Here is a 16549-nt window from a genome sequence, read left to right as displayed (position 1 = left end):
CATTCCCTCACCTGCATCAGGGCTTTGCTGTGGGGCTCTAGGGGAATTAACCTCTTGTGTCCTGGAGCTTGGGGAGACAATTAAGCACAGGGCAAGGTACCATCAGTCTGCAGTCTGGCTGCTCTTGGGTGGCAAAGATTCCCATGCACTCTCTTACCCAGTGGTAACCTATAGCAGAAGCTGGGTATCTCGTCCCTCGTATGAGAGGGGATATGAATTTGCATTTATGGGGGGGGTTAAAGAATACACAAGAGCAGTTTCTTGACGGTAGCTGAGATGCCAACTTTCACATGTTCGTATCTTCACTTCCCATGGGAAAACTCTGTTAAAGCAAACAAAAAACTGCTGTCTCTGTGGCCAGATGTGGGTGAAGGCAGCAAGATTTCTACCTACAGCCTTATCGCCTGTTCCATAATCTCATCTTATTTTTGAGTTTTTGGGTGTTTTTAGGGGACAAAGCCTGTTGTGCCTCCTGGTAAGGACAGGACCATGCAACTGCATCACATTCTCATTCTTCATGAAAACTTTTGTGTGTATAAAGGCTGATTTTTGTTTTAACTAGACAAATGAGAATCAGAAACATGTGAGTTGCCCACAGCTGAACTACTGAAAAACTGTTATGTAGTTTTTTTGATTTTTAAAATGGGAGTTTGAAAATATGAATCATTGCAAAGATATGGTTGTAACTTGGCAAGAACATGACATGTGATGGTATGAGCTGCCACATGCCTCTTCATGCAGCATTAACTTCCAGACCCAATTTTCCACCAAGGAAAATTAGAAGATAATGGACACATGACAAAAGAAGATGGGAAGGATCTGACCCATTCACCCAGATTTGTTCTCCCATCTATGTAACTAAAATCCCCTCAAAGGCTTCCTTATTTACTTAGCGTTTCTCTGTTGTGGTTTGTGCCTGTGCATCTCTGGGACAGGATCAAGCCAACACTTCCACTGTGGAGTGGGAAAAGAAGGCCACAGCATGGAAATGAGAGGCAGAGTCATGGGGTGCTTGGTGGTTAAATGATTCACGCCAGCAGAACCAGCTCTGGATTAAATCAGGGCCAGGTTTACATTGCATCCAGCCAGGTGGCCTGGCAAGGTCTCTGCAGGCCAAGGTGCCCTCCAGGCAGCTGTGCCATATTTGCATTGCCCTTGCAGGCAGCCTGAGCACACCTGGGGCTGGAGCTGCCCATGAATCCCATCTGCTGTAGCTGGGCCTCAGGGACTTCTAGAAAGGACCCTAAGGGTTTGCCTGCCTGCAGCTCTCCTTGCCAGCCCGGCACACTGGCAGACAGGGCAGAGCACAACCAGCACAGCATGGGGAGCCACAGGGTTGCCCTGGAACTATTAATTAAGTGTTAATTAGGGCTGTCCCCAGGAACAGCTTTGAGGGCACCCCAGCAGGCAGCCTGGGACCATCTGAGCTGCTCCCTCACAGAAGCTTTGGTCCTTTTCCTGCTGACACACCAAGTGCTGAGCATCATTGCTCAGCTCAGCCTGGTGGGGCCCATGGATGGGACCCTGGATGAGAGGGTGCCTCCACAACCTAAAGCAAGTAATTTGTGCGGAAAAGCCATGCCCATTTCACACAACAGCTCGAGCTCAAACCCTTGCCGTGTTCTCAGAGTGGCACGTGGAGCACAGGCTGCTTTGAACGGAGGCAAACTTGCATTAACACGATGGGAAGGAGCAGCTACATTCTAGTGCACCAGTGATCCGTGCAAAATGGGTCACCGGGAGATTTAGAAACTGTACCTTTCAATCCCAGCCAAAGAGATACATCAAGGCTCGCTGACGTGAGGCACGACTGACACACCTTGAGGCATCTTCAGTGCACTGAGTGGTAGTGACGCCAAAGGATGTCAGCTGGCAATATCAGAGACAATGCCTCGTAAATAATCTCAGAGGGGGAAAAAAAAAATAAGTAAAAGGTTTTACTTCCTCTTATGCTTGAAAAAAAGAAAAGCAATCAATCAATCAATCAATCTGCTTTCCACAGACAAGCGGAAGGGTCTCCAAAATGCCACAGCAAGCAGGAGATCCCTCATGAGCAAGCAGTGAGGGAGCCCCGGGTCAAGGCGCTGCCAGAGGAGCGGGAATCATGCAGTGCTGCCTCAGGCAAAGCACCACCGGCACCGGTACCGGCACCGGCACCGCCCAAGCCAGCGGCTTTCCTGTCCATCTGCACCGCGAAGGTGAAGTTCACACACTGCAAGCCAGAAGTCCGGAGGATTTCTGCAGAGAGGGAAAGGTGAAAGAAAGGGGTTTTGTAATCTTCTCCCGGCCACAGCTCTTAGCCCTGTGAGGCGATGGAGCCACTCTCTGGATCCTACGAGAATTTCAGGGAAGAAAAAGTCCTGCAGTTCCCCTTCTCCTGTTGGGAGGAGGGTGATGGCAAACAGACCCTAAAGGCCTGAAGACTTACTTGGCTGCTCCCAAGCAGCACAGGGGCTGCCCATTGCCTCCCTTGGCCGCCTTCCACTGCCACCCCAACAGAGCTGCTGGCAGGACTGCTTGTGGGAGCGATCACCCAGCTCCCAAAAATCCAAACTGGCCCCATGACAGCTGCCAGGCAGATGCATCACTTTCAGCCAGTGCAGCCAGATCTGAGAGGAGACACCTCTCCATCTCCTGACCCTGCTTCATCTCCCAGCACAGCATGAAGGTTTTCTGCCCAGGCCACGTCACCTGCATACCTGTTTGTACCCCTGTCTACATGTGTGCTGGGGACACAACCCGTTTGCACACCCCACTGGCACAGCTCTTCTGGCAGGGACCTGCTGCGTACTTGCTTCAGGCTGAGCTCAGTTTACTGTTTTTTATATATATACATACACACACACACACACACACACACATAATTATATAAGCATATATATATATGCATATAGAGAGACCTGATATTTACTATATCAGTAAATTTTAAAATATATTTTTTAAGACAATCTGCACTGCAAAGTTTTTCCCTGGTGCTGATGGAGGAAGAAGCCTTCCTGAGGAAGGTAGCCATGTATGGATTTGGCTTAGTCTCATGGGAATGAAGGTGCAAGGCCACTGCACCCAGGATTAAATGCTTTTGAGTCCTGCTTTGCTCATCATAAATTCCCAGGCAATGTTTGAAAGTAATGTCTGGGAAATGATGCTCAGTCTTGTGGGGGAGGCTCAAAAGAGGGAGAGCAGCCTACATTTCCCATTGCCTTAATCCTGCAGATTTGGAAAAGATGTTTAGCGTTCTCAGTGTAAATATTTTTGCATCTCTTGTTCGATAGACTAGAAGCCTCTAGAAAAAGCTTCATAAACAGCTGCATCTGGATTTTTGAAAACAGAGATTAAAATTAATGTTTCATACAGATGTGATGTCTTTATTCTGAATTTAAACAAATATTTTTAAATTTTAGTATTCTTCTCTTTAATGACTCCAATAAAAATAACATTCTGGCTTGTAGCTACTCTATTTTTGCTGTAATTACATCATTTTAAGTAGGAAAAAGAACTAATAAAAGCTTCTGTAATTGGGAAGGAAAAGAAATGCTGTGAAGAGGGAAAGATACTCTAAAAACACAGTACAATATTAGTATAAAAGCATTGTATTCTTAAACCCTTGTGTAACATAGCTTGGTAAACAAAAGTCACTCTTCCACACACAAAGGACTATCTGTAGTTACAATATTAGCAGAACAGAGTGATCAGAGGTCTTGAGACAGCAGTGCAGCTTAGCTGGCTAACTCCCAACACAGTCTTGAAATTCTGGGACCAGTACATTGACTTTTTTTTCATTCACCTCAAACCATTGTCACCTCTTGACATCTGTGAAGGCCACAGAGCCTGGGGGCTGCTGCATTGCTGCCAACAGTGCTCCTGCTCTGAGCAACTGGGGCTGCCACTGGACACCTGTAGTGCTGGCTTAGGTCCTTGTGGGACCACAGTCCCAGATCTTGTGCTAGTCCCAGCATACTTAAAATGCTCTGAGTGCACCTATGGCACTTGCACTGGTGCCTCCTGAGTGCCATGTGGGCATGGCACAGAGTAGTGGAGAGGGCAAGGCAAGCCTGGCAGGGAAAACAAGGTCAGGGCTGGTGAAGAGAGGAGAGCTCCTTGTGAGCTGGTAGCTGTAGGACACATCGATGCAACAAGTGGATGCTGGAGTGGTTCAAAATGATAGGAAAGAAAATTCTGAGTGTGGGAATGTGCTCAGGAAAAGAGGGCTTGAAACACGGAGTGTGACATGGGAAGGCAAAAAAAGAAACAGGAGGAAAAAGTAAGGCAGGAGGGAGGCAGGGTATTGTACAGGGTGAGGCCAGGGTGAGAGAAGTGGCTCCTGAAGCTCAATAAATAACATTTTTCACATGATTTACTCAAAAACATGTAGATTCTGATTTAGAACTGGGCTGTGCCAGCTCCTGAGGTGGCACTAGTACAAAGTTGGGTTTTGCCAGCAATGCTGCTCTGGCATTGGGCATGCTGGTCTGGAAATAGCATGGCGTGCTGTTGCTATGTAAGAGATGACCTCATAACATTATGCTCACATAGCTGGGTGCAGACGGCATCCCTTTCAGCAGCTAATTTACAAAAAGCTCAGCTTTCAAACTTTGATTTTTAAATCTGATTTGCCCCCCAGCAATGGAGATTATGGCCAGAGTACATCTTATTATCTTCTGGTATTTCTCCCCAGTCTGTAGCACTGTTCATCCTTCTCCCTGCTACCACAATGCAGCTGTTGCCTGTAACACAGCAAAAGGTGCAGAACGAACTGTGCCAGTGTGAGACAAAAAAAGAAGTGCCAAAGAAAAAATAGACAAACACAGGGAAGCAGGATGCAGGTGGTTTGGAAAGTGCCAGGAAACTAGAGAAGCATGAAGCTGTGTGCTCAGACTAAGCTCCAGAGGAAAGGAGGATACTCCACACAGACACAAATGGCAGTCGCAGGGATATTAGTGTATTGAATGTTTGCATTATGAAAGTCAGGATGGCACTTTAGAGCTATAAAAACCCTAGCCCTGCCCAAAAGATAGCTTTGCAAAACTTATTTCTGTTCCAAACAGGTCTAAAACCAATAAACCATATATGTATTTTAACATGCTCTTTAAAGCTGTCTCTGAAAGTTCCCAGGGAGAGACGATCTTTTAAAAAATGAATGGAGTGTGTCTGTGCCATAGGCAAGTGTATTGATGGTAAGGAGAAATACTAAATCATCCTCTGACATTTTAAGATGGTAGCTACTGGTTTAAATTTTAAAAACAGGCCAGGAACTAACTGTTGGAGATACTTGTCACTGTCTCTCTTCAGCAATTTCAGCTTTGTTCTGGCCGCTGAACTTTTGAAATCCTCAGAAGATAAATTTACAGTCTGCATCTGCTCAGGGGGAAGATTATTAAACAAGCAACCCAAAACAATTAAATAAAACCCTAGCTATATGCAATCATTTTAATTTAGTCCTTTGATATCGTTCATCTGATTAAGTTCTTTCCAAACAAACTGCAAATAGAGCTTGGCCTAGGAGGAGCAGACTAAGCCCATATGTATCCTGACAGGGGTGTTTACTTGAACAGAGTTATCCCAGCCTTGCTCTGAGTACTCAGGGATGCAAAAAGGCCTGGGGACAGGAACTCTGAGAACAATAAGGATAGAGAAACTTAGAGGAAATAACCTAATGGGAGAATGGGAATGCACTGGGAATAGAAAAATCAGACAGGGAGAAATCAGATAGTGGGAAGAAGCCCACAGAAAGGGAGTGAGAGATGCTCACTGAGACATTTGGAGAGGAGCAGTCTGGAGATGGAGGACAGGGGCTGCCAGCATGGGAGGGGAGGATGGCAGTCACAGGGTGCAGCATCACACCAAAGGAAAAGTCACAGGGAGTAAAAAAGCATAAACTTTGGCTGCAGAAATACTATTTTTCCTCCCCATCAGGAGCATCTGGAGAGAGAGGCCTTGACCTTCTAAAAAATTTATGCTGAGTTTTAGACTGCCATGTCTTCTGCTTCAATGGAAACTTACCTGGCTGCCTCAGAGCAGGGCTGGCTCGAGGGTCCCTGTGCCTGTCCCAGGGTGGGCATGGTGGCCCTCTGGAGAGGAAGCAGACAGAAAACAAAAGATGCAGGCACTAACCAGTGGCCTGACGGCAGCCCAGGAGCTGCTGGTTTTGACTTGATACTCACTAACAGGGTTCAGGCATTGTGGTTCCCAGCTGCAGGGAAGAGTTAGGGATGGTGATGCTGGAGCGTCTCAAGATCTAACAGCACCTACTCACCATGGGCCTGCTGGAACCAGTGACTTTCCCTGTGGATCGACCGTCTTGGAGCCCTGGCACCTTGCTAGGTAGGGCCCAGGAGTGGAGCCCTGCCACCTGAACTGGATGCAAGGGGCTTGCTCCCCACCACCCTCGCCCCCCACAGAGCTCCCTGCGTTGAGAGGGAAGATTTCTCCCTCCCATTATAACCTGGTCCTTAATTTGGGAAAGGAGTAGGGCAGGATGGATGTCCCCAGCCTGGAAAAGAAAAACTTCCGAGGCTCCAAACTACTCAACACACTGCAGGGAGGATGCCAGTCGTGACAAGACCCCACAGAGGAGTAGCAGAAGAGGGGATGCATATCCAAGCCACTGTGCAACACAGAAGGGAAAACACCTCAGCTCTGGCACCAGGCGGTCCCGGAGGGGACCAGAGCCACTGGTATAGGTCTCACATGGGTGAGAAGGGAGGGAAGCCCGAGGGTCGGTGCCACCACCCTGCTACCAGCATACTGAGCACAGGTGCACTGTGTGCAGCCCATAGGGTGTACACAGCCGGGCTACTAAGGGTCACCCACCCCAAGGGGGGGAGTCAGGGGTCTGTCAAGGGTGGTGAGGGAAGGAGGAAAAAGGGGGAGGGGCATAGTGAGGCGAGGGTCCCCCACGAGGGGGAAACAGTCCTTCCGCACCGGGGGCGTCCCCGGTGCTCGTCCGCGGGCGGCTCCTGCGGGCGCAGCACAGCGCGGAGCGGCGCGAATAGAGGGGAGTGAGGAGGAGGGTGAGGGGAGTCTCGTATGCCAGGGCGAGTGGGACCGGGTAGGGCAGCACCGGCGCCCTGCGAAGGGACGGGAGGGATCCCGCGGACGAACCCTGGGGCGGGGAGCGGTATTTGCGCCTGGCTGTTTGCTCCCAGAGCTGTCGGGAAAGACTCGTCTTCTGCAGGATAAAGTCCCTGTCTGCGCGGGTGAATTGCCTGTGTCCAAAGTCTACTGGCAGGAGGCTGCCTGGTGCAATCTCCGCGAGAGGGATGACATTTACAATATATGGGCTGATTGCAAATAAGTTACTAATAAGCCGCTTTGGCGTAAGAACGGCTCTATGCATTATTTCCTAAGATCTGTTTATTTGCAAATATTTCTTTCTTTCTCTCCTTAAAACAAACCAAAAAAAAAAAAAAAAAAAAAAAAAAGTAAGGAAATTAGAAAAATCGTTCGGGAAAATAAGAGAAGTACAGAAGTTAATATTTAGACATTCATACTATTAAGTAATAGAACTATAAACTCTCAAATACGGCACTTTCATTTTACTTAACAATAGATAACACAACAGCGACAGTGAAATAGGCCACAAAAAAAAAAAAAAAAAAAAAAAAAAAAAGCGATCACCAAAATTGTTGTGACAGTACAATTATCCAACTGGGAAATTTATTCAATATGCGTTACCATTGCATTGACACAGCAGGAAAAAAAAAGACCAAGTGTTCAGAGAATAATACAACAAGGCAGGAGGTATTTGGAAAAAAAAAAAGATTTATTTTGAAATACCCTTTTAAGAGATACTTTGCCTTCCCGATTTGTTATCGATGTGCATCTGACACAACGATATGAAACAAACGAAGAAAACCACATTCTGTACAGAGCTCTAAAATGAGCCGCGAATATCTACAAGATGAGCTTTATACGCCTTGGTGTGAGTAGGAGAGGGGCCCGATCCTGCAGTCCGCACTCTCTAAACGAGTTTGGCAGACATGTGGTAGGAAAGCTCGGCCCCGAGACTGCGTGCGTGTCTCCGGGTGCGTGTGTGTGTGCGTGTCTGAGAGTTCCTACAATACAGTCCTTGAGTAAAATGGGCAAATTGGAGCTGCCGGAGCGGGCGCGGGTCCCTGGCTGCTCTAGAAGTCCTGCCGCGGGGTGTGAGTTAGACTGTGCCGCCGTAGATCACAGTTTCGCCTGAACACTTTGCCGCACTGCTCACAGTTGTAGGGCTTGATGTCTGTATGGGTAAGAAGGTGAGTTTTCAGATTACTTCTTTGATTAAAGGTTCTTCCACATGTGGGGCATTTGTGTGGAGATTCCTGTTCAGATTTGAAGCAAGCAAAGGATTAATCCTTCACAAACTACCTGGTTTAACGTATTATTGTACTTTTTCTTATCGCAACGCACAACTTGAAATATCGGGGTTGAACCCTGACGAGAGCAGCCCCGGGCGGGCGGCAGACTGCCTGTCTTGCCCTGCCCTGTCCCAAAAAGGGCTGTTTTAGAGATCTCGATTCGTGGCATTTCGCGCTCCTGGTGCGTAGAGATAGCGGCGGCTGCTCCATCCCCTCGCTGCGGAGCTCCCGCTGCCCACCCGGCTGGCGCGGCGGTACCGGCGGACGGGCTGGCAGCTCCGCACCGCTCCGCCGGGTTCCTCTGCCGCTCTGCGCCAGCTGCCGCCGAGGCAGGGCTGGAGCCCTCAACGAAAAACGCCTCAAAATGGCAGCGTGGTCGAAACCAAACCCGGGGCTCGCTCCCCGAAGCCAACCGAGTCCCCGACGGTTTTAAGTCCACCTCCCGCGGCCGCCGTTTTTACGCGGGTCTCCCGCGGAGATAGCCATTGGTCGCTTCCCTCTCCCAGGGAAGCATGGAGCCGTCGAATTCCCGAGCCCCCTCGTTCCCCTCAGCACCGGACCTCCATACCCCCGTCAGGGCCCCCCCTGTCCCGCGGCGGGCCGGGCCGGGCCGGTTCCGCGCCAGTGGCATACGCGCGCAGAAAGACGGTGTGGGCTCACCTGCATGTGTAGGGTTTTATGGACCGCCAGGGTCCTGGACTGGCAGAAGCCCTTCCCGCACTCCTGGCACTTGAAGGGTTTCTCTTTGGAATGGATGTACCTGGAAGGCAACCCCGAGGGGTGAGCGGCGCTGCAGACAGCGCGGGACCACCCGCCGCCGAGTCCCACTCCCCCAAATTTGGCTCCCCCAGCATTTCCCCCCTTGCACTTCCCTCCCGCTGTTCCCGCTCCCCCCGCATAATTCTGTTTATGGTTAAACTCTTCTATCGGTTCAAAACATTTGTAATAATTCGTATCGAGGCGTGATTGCCCTCTCTGGTGACAGATCGGGACAGCATCTGCTCAGCCGATGGGACCCGAGCCCGCTCTCCCCCTAAAGCAGCGTGGATCCTCCCCCCGGCGGCCGAGGACGCCGCTCGGCATCCGCCGAGCTGAAGGAGGGGGGAACCAGGGAACCCCCACCTGCGTCCCATCCTCGCACTCCCCAGCGCCGCGCTTCAGAAGCACAACAGCCCGGGAGTTTCACCCCAGCCCTCCCAAAGTGGGTTCCTGTCCCACGCAGAGCGCAGTTTTTGGCTGCCCTGGCCCGCCTGTGGAGCCGGAGCGGGGTTTTTCCTTGCTGCCTTCCGGGCTCAGCCCAGAGCTCCCGGAGCGGCTGAGCCTTCCCACCCCGTCTCCTCCCCCCGCATCCTCCATCCACCTCCCCACCGCAAGCAGCTCCCCACAGTCCGGCCCCAGTCGCGGTGGTCCCTCACCGGTGGTCCCGCAGGTGGTCCTGCCTCCGGAAAGCCTTGTGGCAGATGTCGCAGGTGTAGGGCCGCTCGTCTGTGTGGGTCCGCTCGTGGATGAGGAGGTTGTAGGACTTGGTGAAGTGCCTGCCGCAGAACTTGCAAATGAACTCCTTTTTCGTCTTGGAGGGCAAGCGGCCGCGGGAGGGCTTCCTGTCCGGGGACAGCTTGCTGATGCCCGAGAGGGGCGAGGCCAGTCCAGGGCTCAGCTTGGCGAGCTCCCCCATCTTGGGGGGGTCCTCCTGCGTGGCAGCCACGGCCAGGTTGGCAAAGTCAAAGCGGGGCCTGTCCTTGTGCAAGGCTGGGAGAACGTGGGCGATGGCCCCTTGCTTGGGGTGGAAGAGGTGCGTGGCGAAGGGGAGAGCAGGGAAAGGGAAGCGGGAGTCCACCAAGCCCTGGGCTGCCGCCATCTCCGTGATGGTGGAGCGAGTGATTTCATGCACATTGGGGTAGCCCAGTGTCCAGTGGTTCATGTGCATGGTTTGCACGGCGCTGAGTCCATACAGACCTTGCAACTGGTCCACAGCTGCGGGGAAGGTGTTTACAGCCTGGAGAAAGGAGTAGTTGGTGAGTTGCAGGGAGGGGTGCAGCGGGATGGGGGCTGGCAGAGCCTTGCTTCCCATCTTCCTGGGGCGGGCGCAGGCCGATGGTGCAGCTGGTGGCTCTGCTGGTCTTTCGAGACGGGAAAAAAATCCTAGAAGAAAGAGGGAGAAAGGATGGGAAAGAGAGTTTTACTAAGAGCAGCGTGGTACCCCTTAGCCGAGGCGAGGGCAGCGGTGGATCCAGGAAGGGCCACGCACGGCTCCCTACTGCGGCCTCAGAGCCCCACCGCAGCCGTGGTTCCCCTCCCCGGAGGCCGCCTCGAATCTATCGGCATGATCGCTTCCACCAGAGAAGCTAAAGAGTAAAAAAAAAAAAAAAAAAAAAAATAATTACTTCGAGAAACACCCACCTCAAATTAAAATAAAAAGGAGAAAACCCAGCGCCGTGTTAAGCGAATGAGCCTCAGATTCAAATTAAACGAATCGTGGAAAAATGTACCCGGAAAGGAGCAGGGGCTGCTCTGCTCCCAGTCACTCCGCCACTGCCCCCCGCAGAGCCCAAGGGCCGCGGCCACTGTGCGGGGACCCCTAGACCGCCTCCCTCCTGCCCCCGCTCTTCCGACTTGGCCCCCGGAGTCGCTCCTACCCTCTGCCCAACCCCCGCGGGAGCGGAGGCCCCGACCCCGAACCCCCCTGTCTGGGGCCTCCCCTGGAGGGAGCAGGGTGCTTCATGGGGAGTCGAGGCAGGCCCGGAGGGTGGAGGGGGTTGGGGAATAAACCCCGCGTTTATCCCAGCTCGGGTGCTTATTTTTGTTCCTTCAACAACAACTCATTTATCAAGATAACAGCGGGAGAGAAAAGGAGCTCCTACCCCGCACACACACCTCCTACCCAGCCCCCCGCGCCACAGGTCCTAAATAAATCCACTTTGCGCTGAGATCCCTTCCAGATGGCCGAGGCCGCTCCATGTAGCCCGCCCAGGCCCGGTCGATCCCATCGGCGGCGAGGAAAGCGGCTGGCCCGCAGGCCTTCCCTGCCCGACGAGGACTGCCCCGCAGCCTGCTCCCTCCATCCCGCAGGGCCGAGAAGGGCGAGCGTACCCCGGTGGGACAGAGCCGTCCTGCCGAGTCCGCCGCACCCCCTCCGCCGTCTCCGGGGCGAGAGTTCCGCCGGAGCGGCGGGGCCGTGAGCTAATGAGCGGTGTGTGACTGTCAGAGGGTTTCACTCAGCCCATTCAACCGAAACTGCCGGGCCCGCTTCTCCTGCCGCCCGAGAGGACCTCTCGGCGCCCCGGAGGAGTCACTCCCCTCCCGTGGGACAAGGGTGCAGGGGCAAGCCCCTGCCTTCTCCTTTTTTTTCCTTTTTTTTTTCGTTTTTTTTTTTTCTTAATTTTTTTTCCAGTGAGGGTTCACTTTCAGCAATCGAGAGATTGCCATGAGCCAGAAAAATGCGGCTCTTCCCCAGCTGAGAGAAACCGAGCGCCAGGGTCTCTCCGGGCCTGTAAACAAGGGTAAGGAGGAAGGTGCCCCAGCACCTCCTGGGATTTGGGTGGCGGGACCAGTAACGCGTAGCTTCCGAAAGGAAAAAAGACACTCTCCCTCCAAAAAATCCCAAACCAAACCCCCCGAGAGTAGGGCGCGTCCCTGCCCCTCTGGGCCGCCGCCCCACAGTCCAAACCGTGGCCACACGGGTCGGGCCGCTCCGCTGGCACCATGCAGCCTCCGCGTGGAGACTTTTCGATATTTTTCCTAAAATACCTTTCCTTCTCGTTTGTGCCACCGAACTGAACTGCCTCTCCGTGGAAAGACAAAAAAAAAAAAAAAAAAAAAAAAGCGGTAACAAGGTCGGGGGTGAATTGTAGCGATCCCTCTTCCACCCCCCTCTCCGTCCCTCGTCTTCATTCTCCTTAATAGTGGCTCTCCAGAGTTTCCTCCACCGCTGCCCAGTTTTCTCGTATGTGATTGTATGGATACCGGAGACAGTGTTATCGATACGACCTATTGTATGTGGCGACCATTTTTTTTTTCTGAAGGGGGGGGTGGTTATATGTAGAGAGACTTATTTTTAAAGATGTCGTAGTGTGAGTTCCTATTCGCTTTCCACCAGGAACCGACACAGCGGCAATATAATCAGTTCTCGCTGGCTGCTACCGCTGTTCTTGCCTCCATCTCGGCTGGCTGCGGCTAGGTTCCGAAGCCACCGGCTACACACTATGACCGAGGTAGGTACAGAATTTCTGTCGGACCTCAGAGCTTCGTCTTTTTCAGCCGCGTTTTGCGGCTATGTATGGGGATGTCATTGCACAGCGCTCGTTTCAATACCAGAGAACCAAGTCCGAAAAACTATTCCGAACATGACATCCGTATTTCAGTGCAGAAACTTTTAAAACTACACTGTTGCCTCAACCACGCAACATCTGCTAGTACTTGTGCTCAGAAGTAACTTGACTGAAATCTATCAAAAAAGGTCAGAAAGTCCCTTCGCGCGCGATTTAAAGACTAGTTATAATAAGGTGCGGGGGGGAAAGTCAGCCAAAAACGGATGTTACTTAAAACTCGGCACTTCCTTTTCCCTTTCCATTCAGAGCACTTAATTAAATTAAGACCGGTGTCGCGGCGGAACGCGCCTCTCTACCTGCCCGCCTGCTGCCGACCTGCCGGCCTCTCTGTCTTCTTCCCTGCCTCTGGCGGCGGGGCCGCGGCCGTGCCCCGAGGGCGCCGCTGTCCTTCCCGGGGACCGGGCCAGCCTCGGGCGCCTCCGATCCGCGACAGCCCAAGCCTAAAACGCGTCCGCCGCTGCCCGTGTGGCCGGAGATGTTTCCGCTCACCGAAGACCTCTCCAGTGCGACCCACGGGTCAGCCCCGTGGGCCAAGCACTGGCCGGCTCCTCCCCGCGGGGAATTTGGCGTGAAGGACTCGGACCGCGGGACCCGGGAGGCCCCGTCCCCTCGCCTCGCAGCAACGCGCCCGCGGCGTGTGGGGGACCCGCACCCCAGCCCCCGGGAGCGGCAAACTGAAAGTAAACACGGCGGTATCGCGCTCCCTGCCGAGGGGACGCTACTCTCGGTGCCCCGACGATGGCAGCGGGCAGGGCGGGACGGGGAAGCCACTCACCTACCGCAGCCGGCGGCTCCTCCCGGGATAAAGCCGAGGCAGCGGCCGCGGCACCTTCACGGAGACATTAGATCCACAGCGGGGGCGCTCAGCGGGGCCGGGGCCCGGCGGCGGCCGGCATGTTGCGGAGGGCTGGGCGGCGGCTGGGAGCTCTGGCTGCGACGGTCCCGGGGCCCCGGCATAGACCGCCCGCCACCCGCCCGCAGCCTCCCGCCTTCGACCCTGCCGAGGCTCGGAGCGAGTCTGAGCCGCCCCCTGCCCGGTCCATCACATTTCAGCGGTGAGTGGCGTGGAGTTCTGTCCCCGCCCGCCCGCCGCCGCCGGCCCACCCCGCGGCGTGCACAGCCCCGCGCTCGGGGCCGCGCCGCTCCGCCCCGACGGGACGGGACCGCCCCCGGCCCCGACCCGCCCCGCAGCGCCGGCCCCACTGTTTACTTGTGTTTGGGTAGCAACTGGGTTTTAAAGGGGCAGGACGCCCCCACCCTCCCTCCCCGCGTCACCTAAGGTGACTTTTCCCTCCGAAAAAACACCCGCCGCCCCCGGCCTCTCTGCCTGCCGCGGCCGCGGGAATTTGCGCGCTCTTGGCTCACACCGCCCGCTTCGGCCGTCCGCAGTGTCCCGACCACTGTCACACAGGCGATGCAAATCTCAACCTAAAATAACAGCCCCCAAACCCAGACCATTGGGGTTTTATGGACGTCTATGTCTCTGAGGGCACCTCTCGGTGCAGGTTACACTCACGTCCAAAGTGCTCCGTGGCTGTCGGGTCGGGTCGCCCTATGGACTGACACTGCAGCGATTCGTCTCTGCCCTTTAACCGCTATTTAGGCGTTTAAAGACATTCAGAAGGAAACCCAATGCGGGGGTATCCCCATGGTAGTGACTAAGCACACAATTCCTACCTGGAACAGACAAATAGTTTCGAGGGCAGTTTCGATTTATTATCGGGGAATTTACTGCTAAATGTGGCCTCTGTGACGCTCTTCGAATTCCTCGATTAAAGCACTGTATTAATTTTCGTCGTTAGCTGTGATACAGTTGGTTGCATACTACGAATTTGGGTCGAATCTTTAACGTTTGACTTGTTTCTTGTTCTGTGCATTACTTTAATCAATGTATGGCGAATGTATCGTATAACCTGGATGGGAGATTTGAGGTACGTTTTAAAAATGTAAAAAGATGTTACAAGAAATGACAAAAACAGCTTTGAAAAAATTTCAAGGTCCAGTCTGTGCCGGTTAATTCGAACCCTCATAGCACAAAAGGACACAAGTCACGGCTCCATAGTTTTGGGGTTTTTTCCCCTCCTTTTAGTATAGAGTAGAAAAAAAAATAATCGAAGAGCGGGAACAGGAGTAGGCAGAGGAAGGTTTGGAGGTGTCCCCTCGCAGAATACTGCAGCCGAAGCTGGTGCTCGTTGCAGCCCACAGCTGCTGCCGTCCGCCCGGCGGTCGGGCGTTTTTCGTTCCTTTTCATAGTTATTTTCCGAAAATGACCCATTTTATATGCCAGTCACCCTAAATAAATACTACTTTGTCTCTTGGGCAGTGGGGACATCGAGGTTCGCGATTCCGGGAGTAGGAGCGATCTCTCCGGACAGGGTGCGAGGTGAATGCGGGCGGCCGCGGAAGCCTGCGCGGGTCGAGGGCTCGCTAGCCATAGCCGGGCTGAGGGACTCCAGCACGACACCAGGGAGGCAGCCGCATGCCCTCGGTATTTTGCTTTCTTGAGCGAGGCCATTCGTTTCAAGAACGAAGTGGAAAGGTGACTTCGCAGTCGCATTTTCCACACCGTTCTTTATGCTAAGGAGGACCCTTCCCGAGGACACAAGGATCTGAGGGGGGGGGTCCTCCGGGAGAGCCATAATTTCTTGCTTTTTACAGCAAGGAAAAATAAGCCGCAGTTTCTGGGGCAGGGGGGACCCCCACGACCAAAACCGAATAACAAAACAAAAAACAGAGCAAACGCCTCAAATCCCAAACCGACCAGCCAACGAAAAAGCCTCAAAGCAGAAGGAAGCTGGGGAGGGTAATGAAGCGGTACAGAGTCGCTGCCCGGGCTGTTTGCTCCCTGGCCGCTCGTGGCACGTTTGCGCTCCATCGTGATCGGGGAACCCGAGCTCTCCCGGTACCGACAGCGCGGCAGCAGCTCCGCACGTCAGGGAGCTCCCGGTGACCCCGGCGTGCCGCCGCTCGACCCGGCCGGCAGGTGCGCGGCCAGAGCTGGCGGCCAGACCCGCCGGTACTGCAGCACCGACCAACGCCTCCGCACCCGCCGGAACCCGGTGGGTGCCTTTGGACGTCGGGGGATCTCCACGGCAGCGGACACTTGTCGAGAAGGGGTCACACTACCAGGAGCATAGGCCGCTGGTTCCCCCCGGAGCCCCACGTCCCCGTGTCACCCATCTGTGCTAAACCCAGACGGACCCCTCCCGCCCAACGGGGCAACCACTGCCGCCCGGTGTGCGGGAAGCCACCGAAGGCCACACCGCGGCCTGCGGGGCACGAGCACCCCCGCCCCGAGCAGGTGCCCAGCTCGGCCGGGTCAGAGCTCCCCGCCCCGCTGTGCCGGGGGGCGGTTCACCGGGGGGTGGGGGCGGTGGCGGGAGCCCGGAGCCCCGCGACCGGCGGCGGCACGCGGTGCTGCAGCGCCCCCTGCAGGCCGGCGCGGTGCCCTGCCCGCTCCGCACCTGCGGGCGCCTTGGGGCTGTCCCCGCAGCACCGGGCACGGAGCTCCCCACGCACGGCCCGGGAGACGAGGCCACGGTGCCCGGAGGAGGGGAGTAGGCAGCAGAGCTCTTCGCGGGAGCCCAAGTCCGCACCTCGCAGCTCCGGCTGCCATCCGCGCGTTCGCCCGTGCCGGCAACCGTCGCGGTCACATCAACCTCGCTCCAACCCTCCCCCTTCCCCGCATTTTCCCTCCCTCTCGAAAGTCCATCCGGAGCTCTGGACTCTATCCAGGGCAGCAAGGAGATAGGCAGTGGTTGTTCGTGCTGCGAGAAATGGATTAGACCAGTTCCTCCGCTGTGACTGCAGCCCGGGGCAAACCTTGACCACTCGCCCCGTCCTGAGCACAGAAATGCACTCCAGAGAGAGAGGGAGAAT

At 54.3% G+C, this 16549-nt stretch overlaps 1 protein-coding gene across 4 annotated transcripts; it reads right to left on the bottom strand.

Moving 5' to 3' along the window:
- Nucleotides 1-7743: 7743 nt before the first annotated feature.
- On the bottom strand, nt 7744-13613 carry OSR2 (odd-skipped related transciption factor 2). 4 transcript variants are annotated; one of them, XM_030445158.1, is made up of 4 exons: nt 13446-13613; nt 9758-10484; nt 9003-9102; nt 7744-8306 (listed from the first exon to the last, which is right to left on the bottom strand). In XM_030445158.1, exons 2-4 carry the CDS (start codon nt 10411-10413, stop codon nt 8124-8126), a joined length of 939 nt encoding a protein of 312 aa, XP_030301018.1. In that variant the 5' UTR covers nt 10414-10484; nt 13446-13613; the 3' UTR covers nt 7744-8123. The 4 variants fall into 4 exon arrangements, with proteins under 4 accessions (XP_030301018.1, XP_030301019.1, XP_030301020.1 ...); XM_030445159.1 differs by having other exon boundaries at nt 13450-13613; XM_030445160.1 differs by having other exon boundaries at nt 7744-8224; nt 13446-13612.
- Between the last annotated feature and the right edge of the window lie 2936 nt (nt 13614-16549).

Source organism: Calypte anna, chromosome 2 (genome assembly GCF_003957555.1).
Source record: "Calypte anna isolate BGI_N300 chromosome 2, bCalAnn1_v1.p, whole genome shotgun sequence".
NCBI classification, from domain to species: domain Eukaryota; kingdom Metazoa; phylum Chordata; class Aves; order Apodiformes; family Trochilidae; genus Calypte; species Calypte anna.
The sequence above is the reverse complement of the archived record's forward strand: the minus strand, read 5'-3'. Positions and strand labels throughout refer to the sequence as shown.

What these genes read in the sequence shown, in the direction of transcription:
- OSR2 (XM_030445158.1), bottom strand. Translation starts at nt 10,413, where the DNA reads ATGGGAAGCAAGGCTCTGCCAGCCCCCATCCCGCTGCACCCCTCCCTG. An exon ending in GACCACCTGCGGGACCACCG is followed by an intron (nt 9,103 to 9,757) that starts GTGAGGGACCAC and finishes GTTGCCTTCCAG; the next exon opens with GTACATCCATTCCAAAGAGA. An exon ending in ATAAAACCCTACACATGCAG is followed by an intron (nt 8,307 to 9,002) that starts GTGAGCCCACAC and finishes AAATCTGAACAG; the next exon opens with GAATCTCCACACAAATGCCC.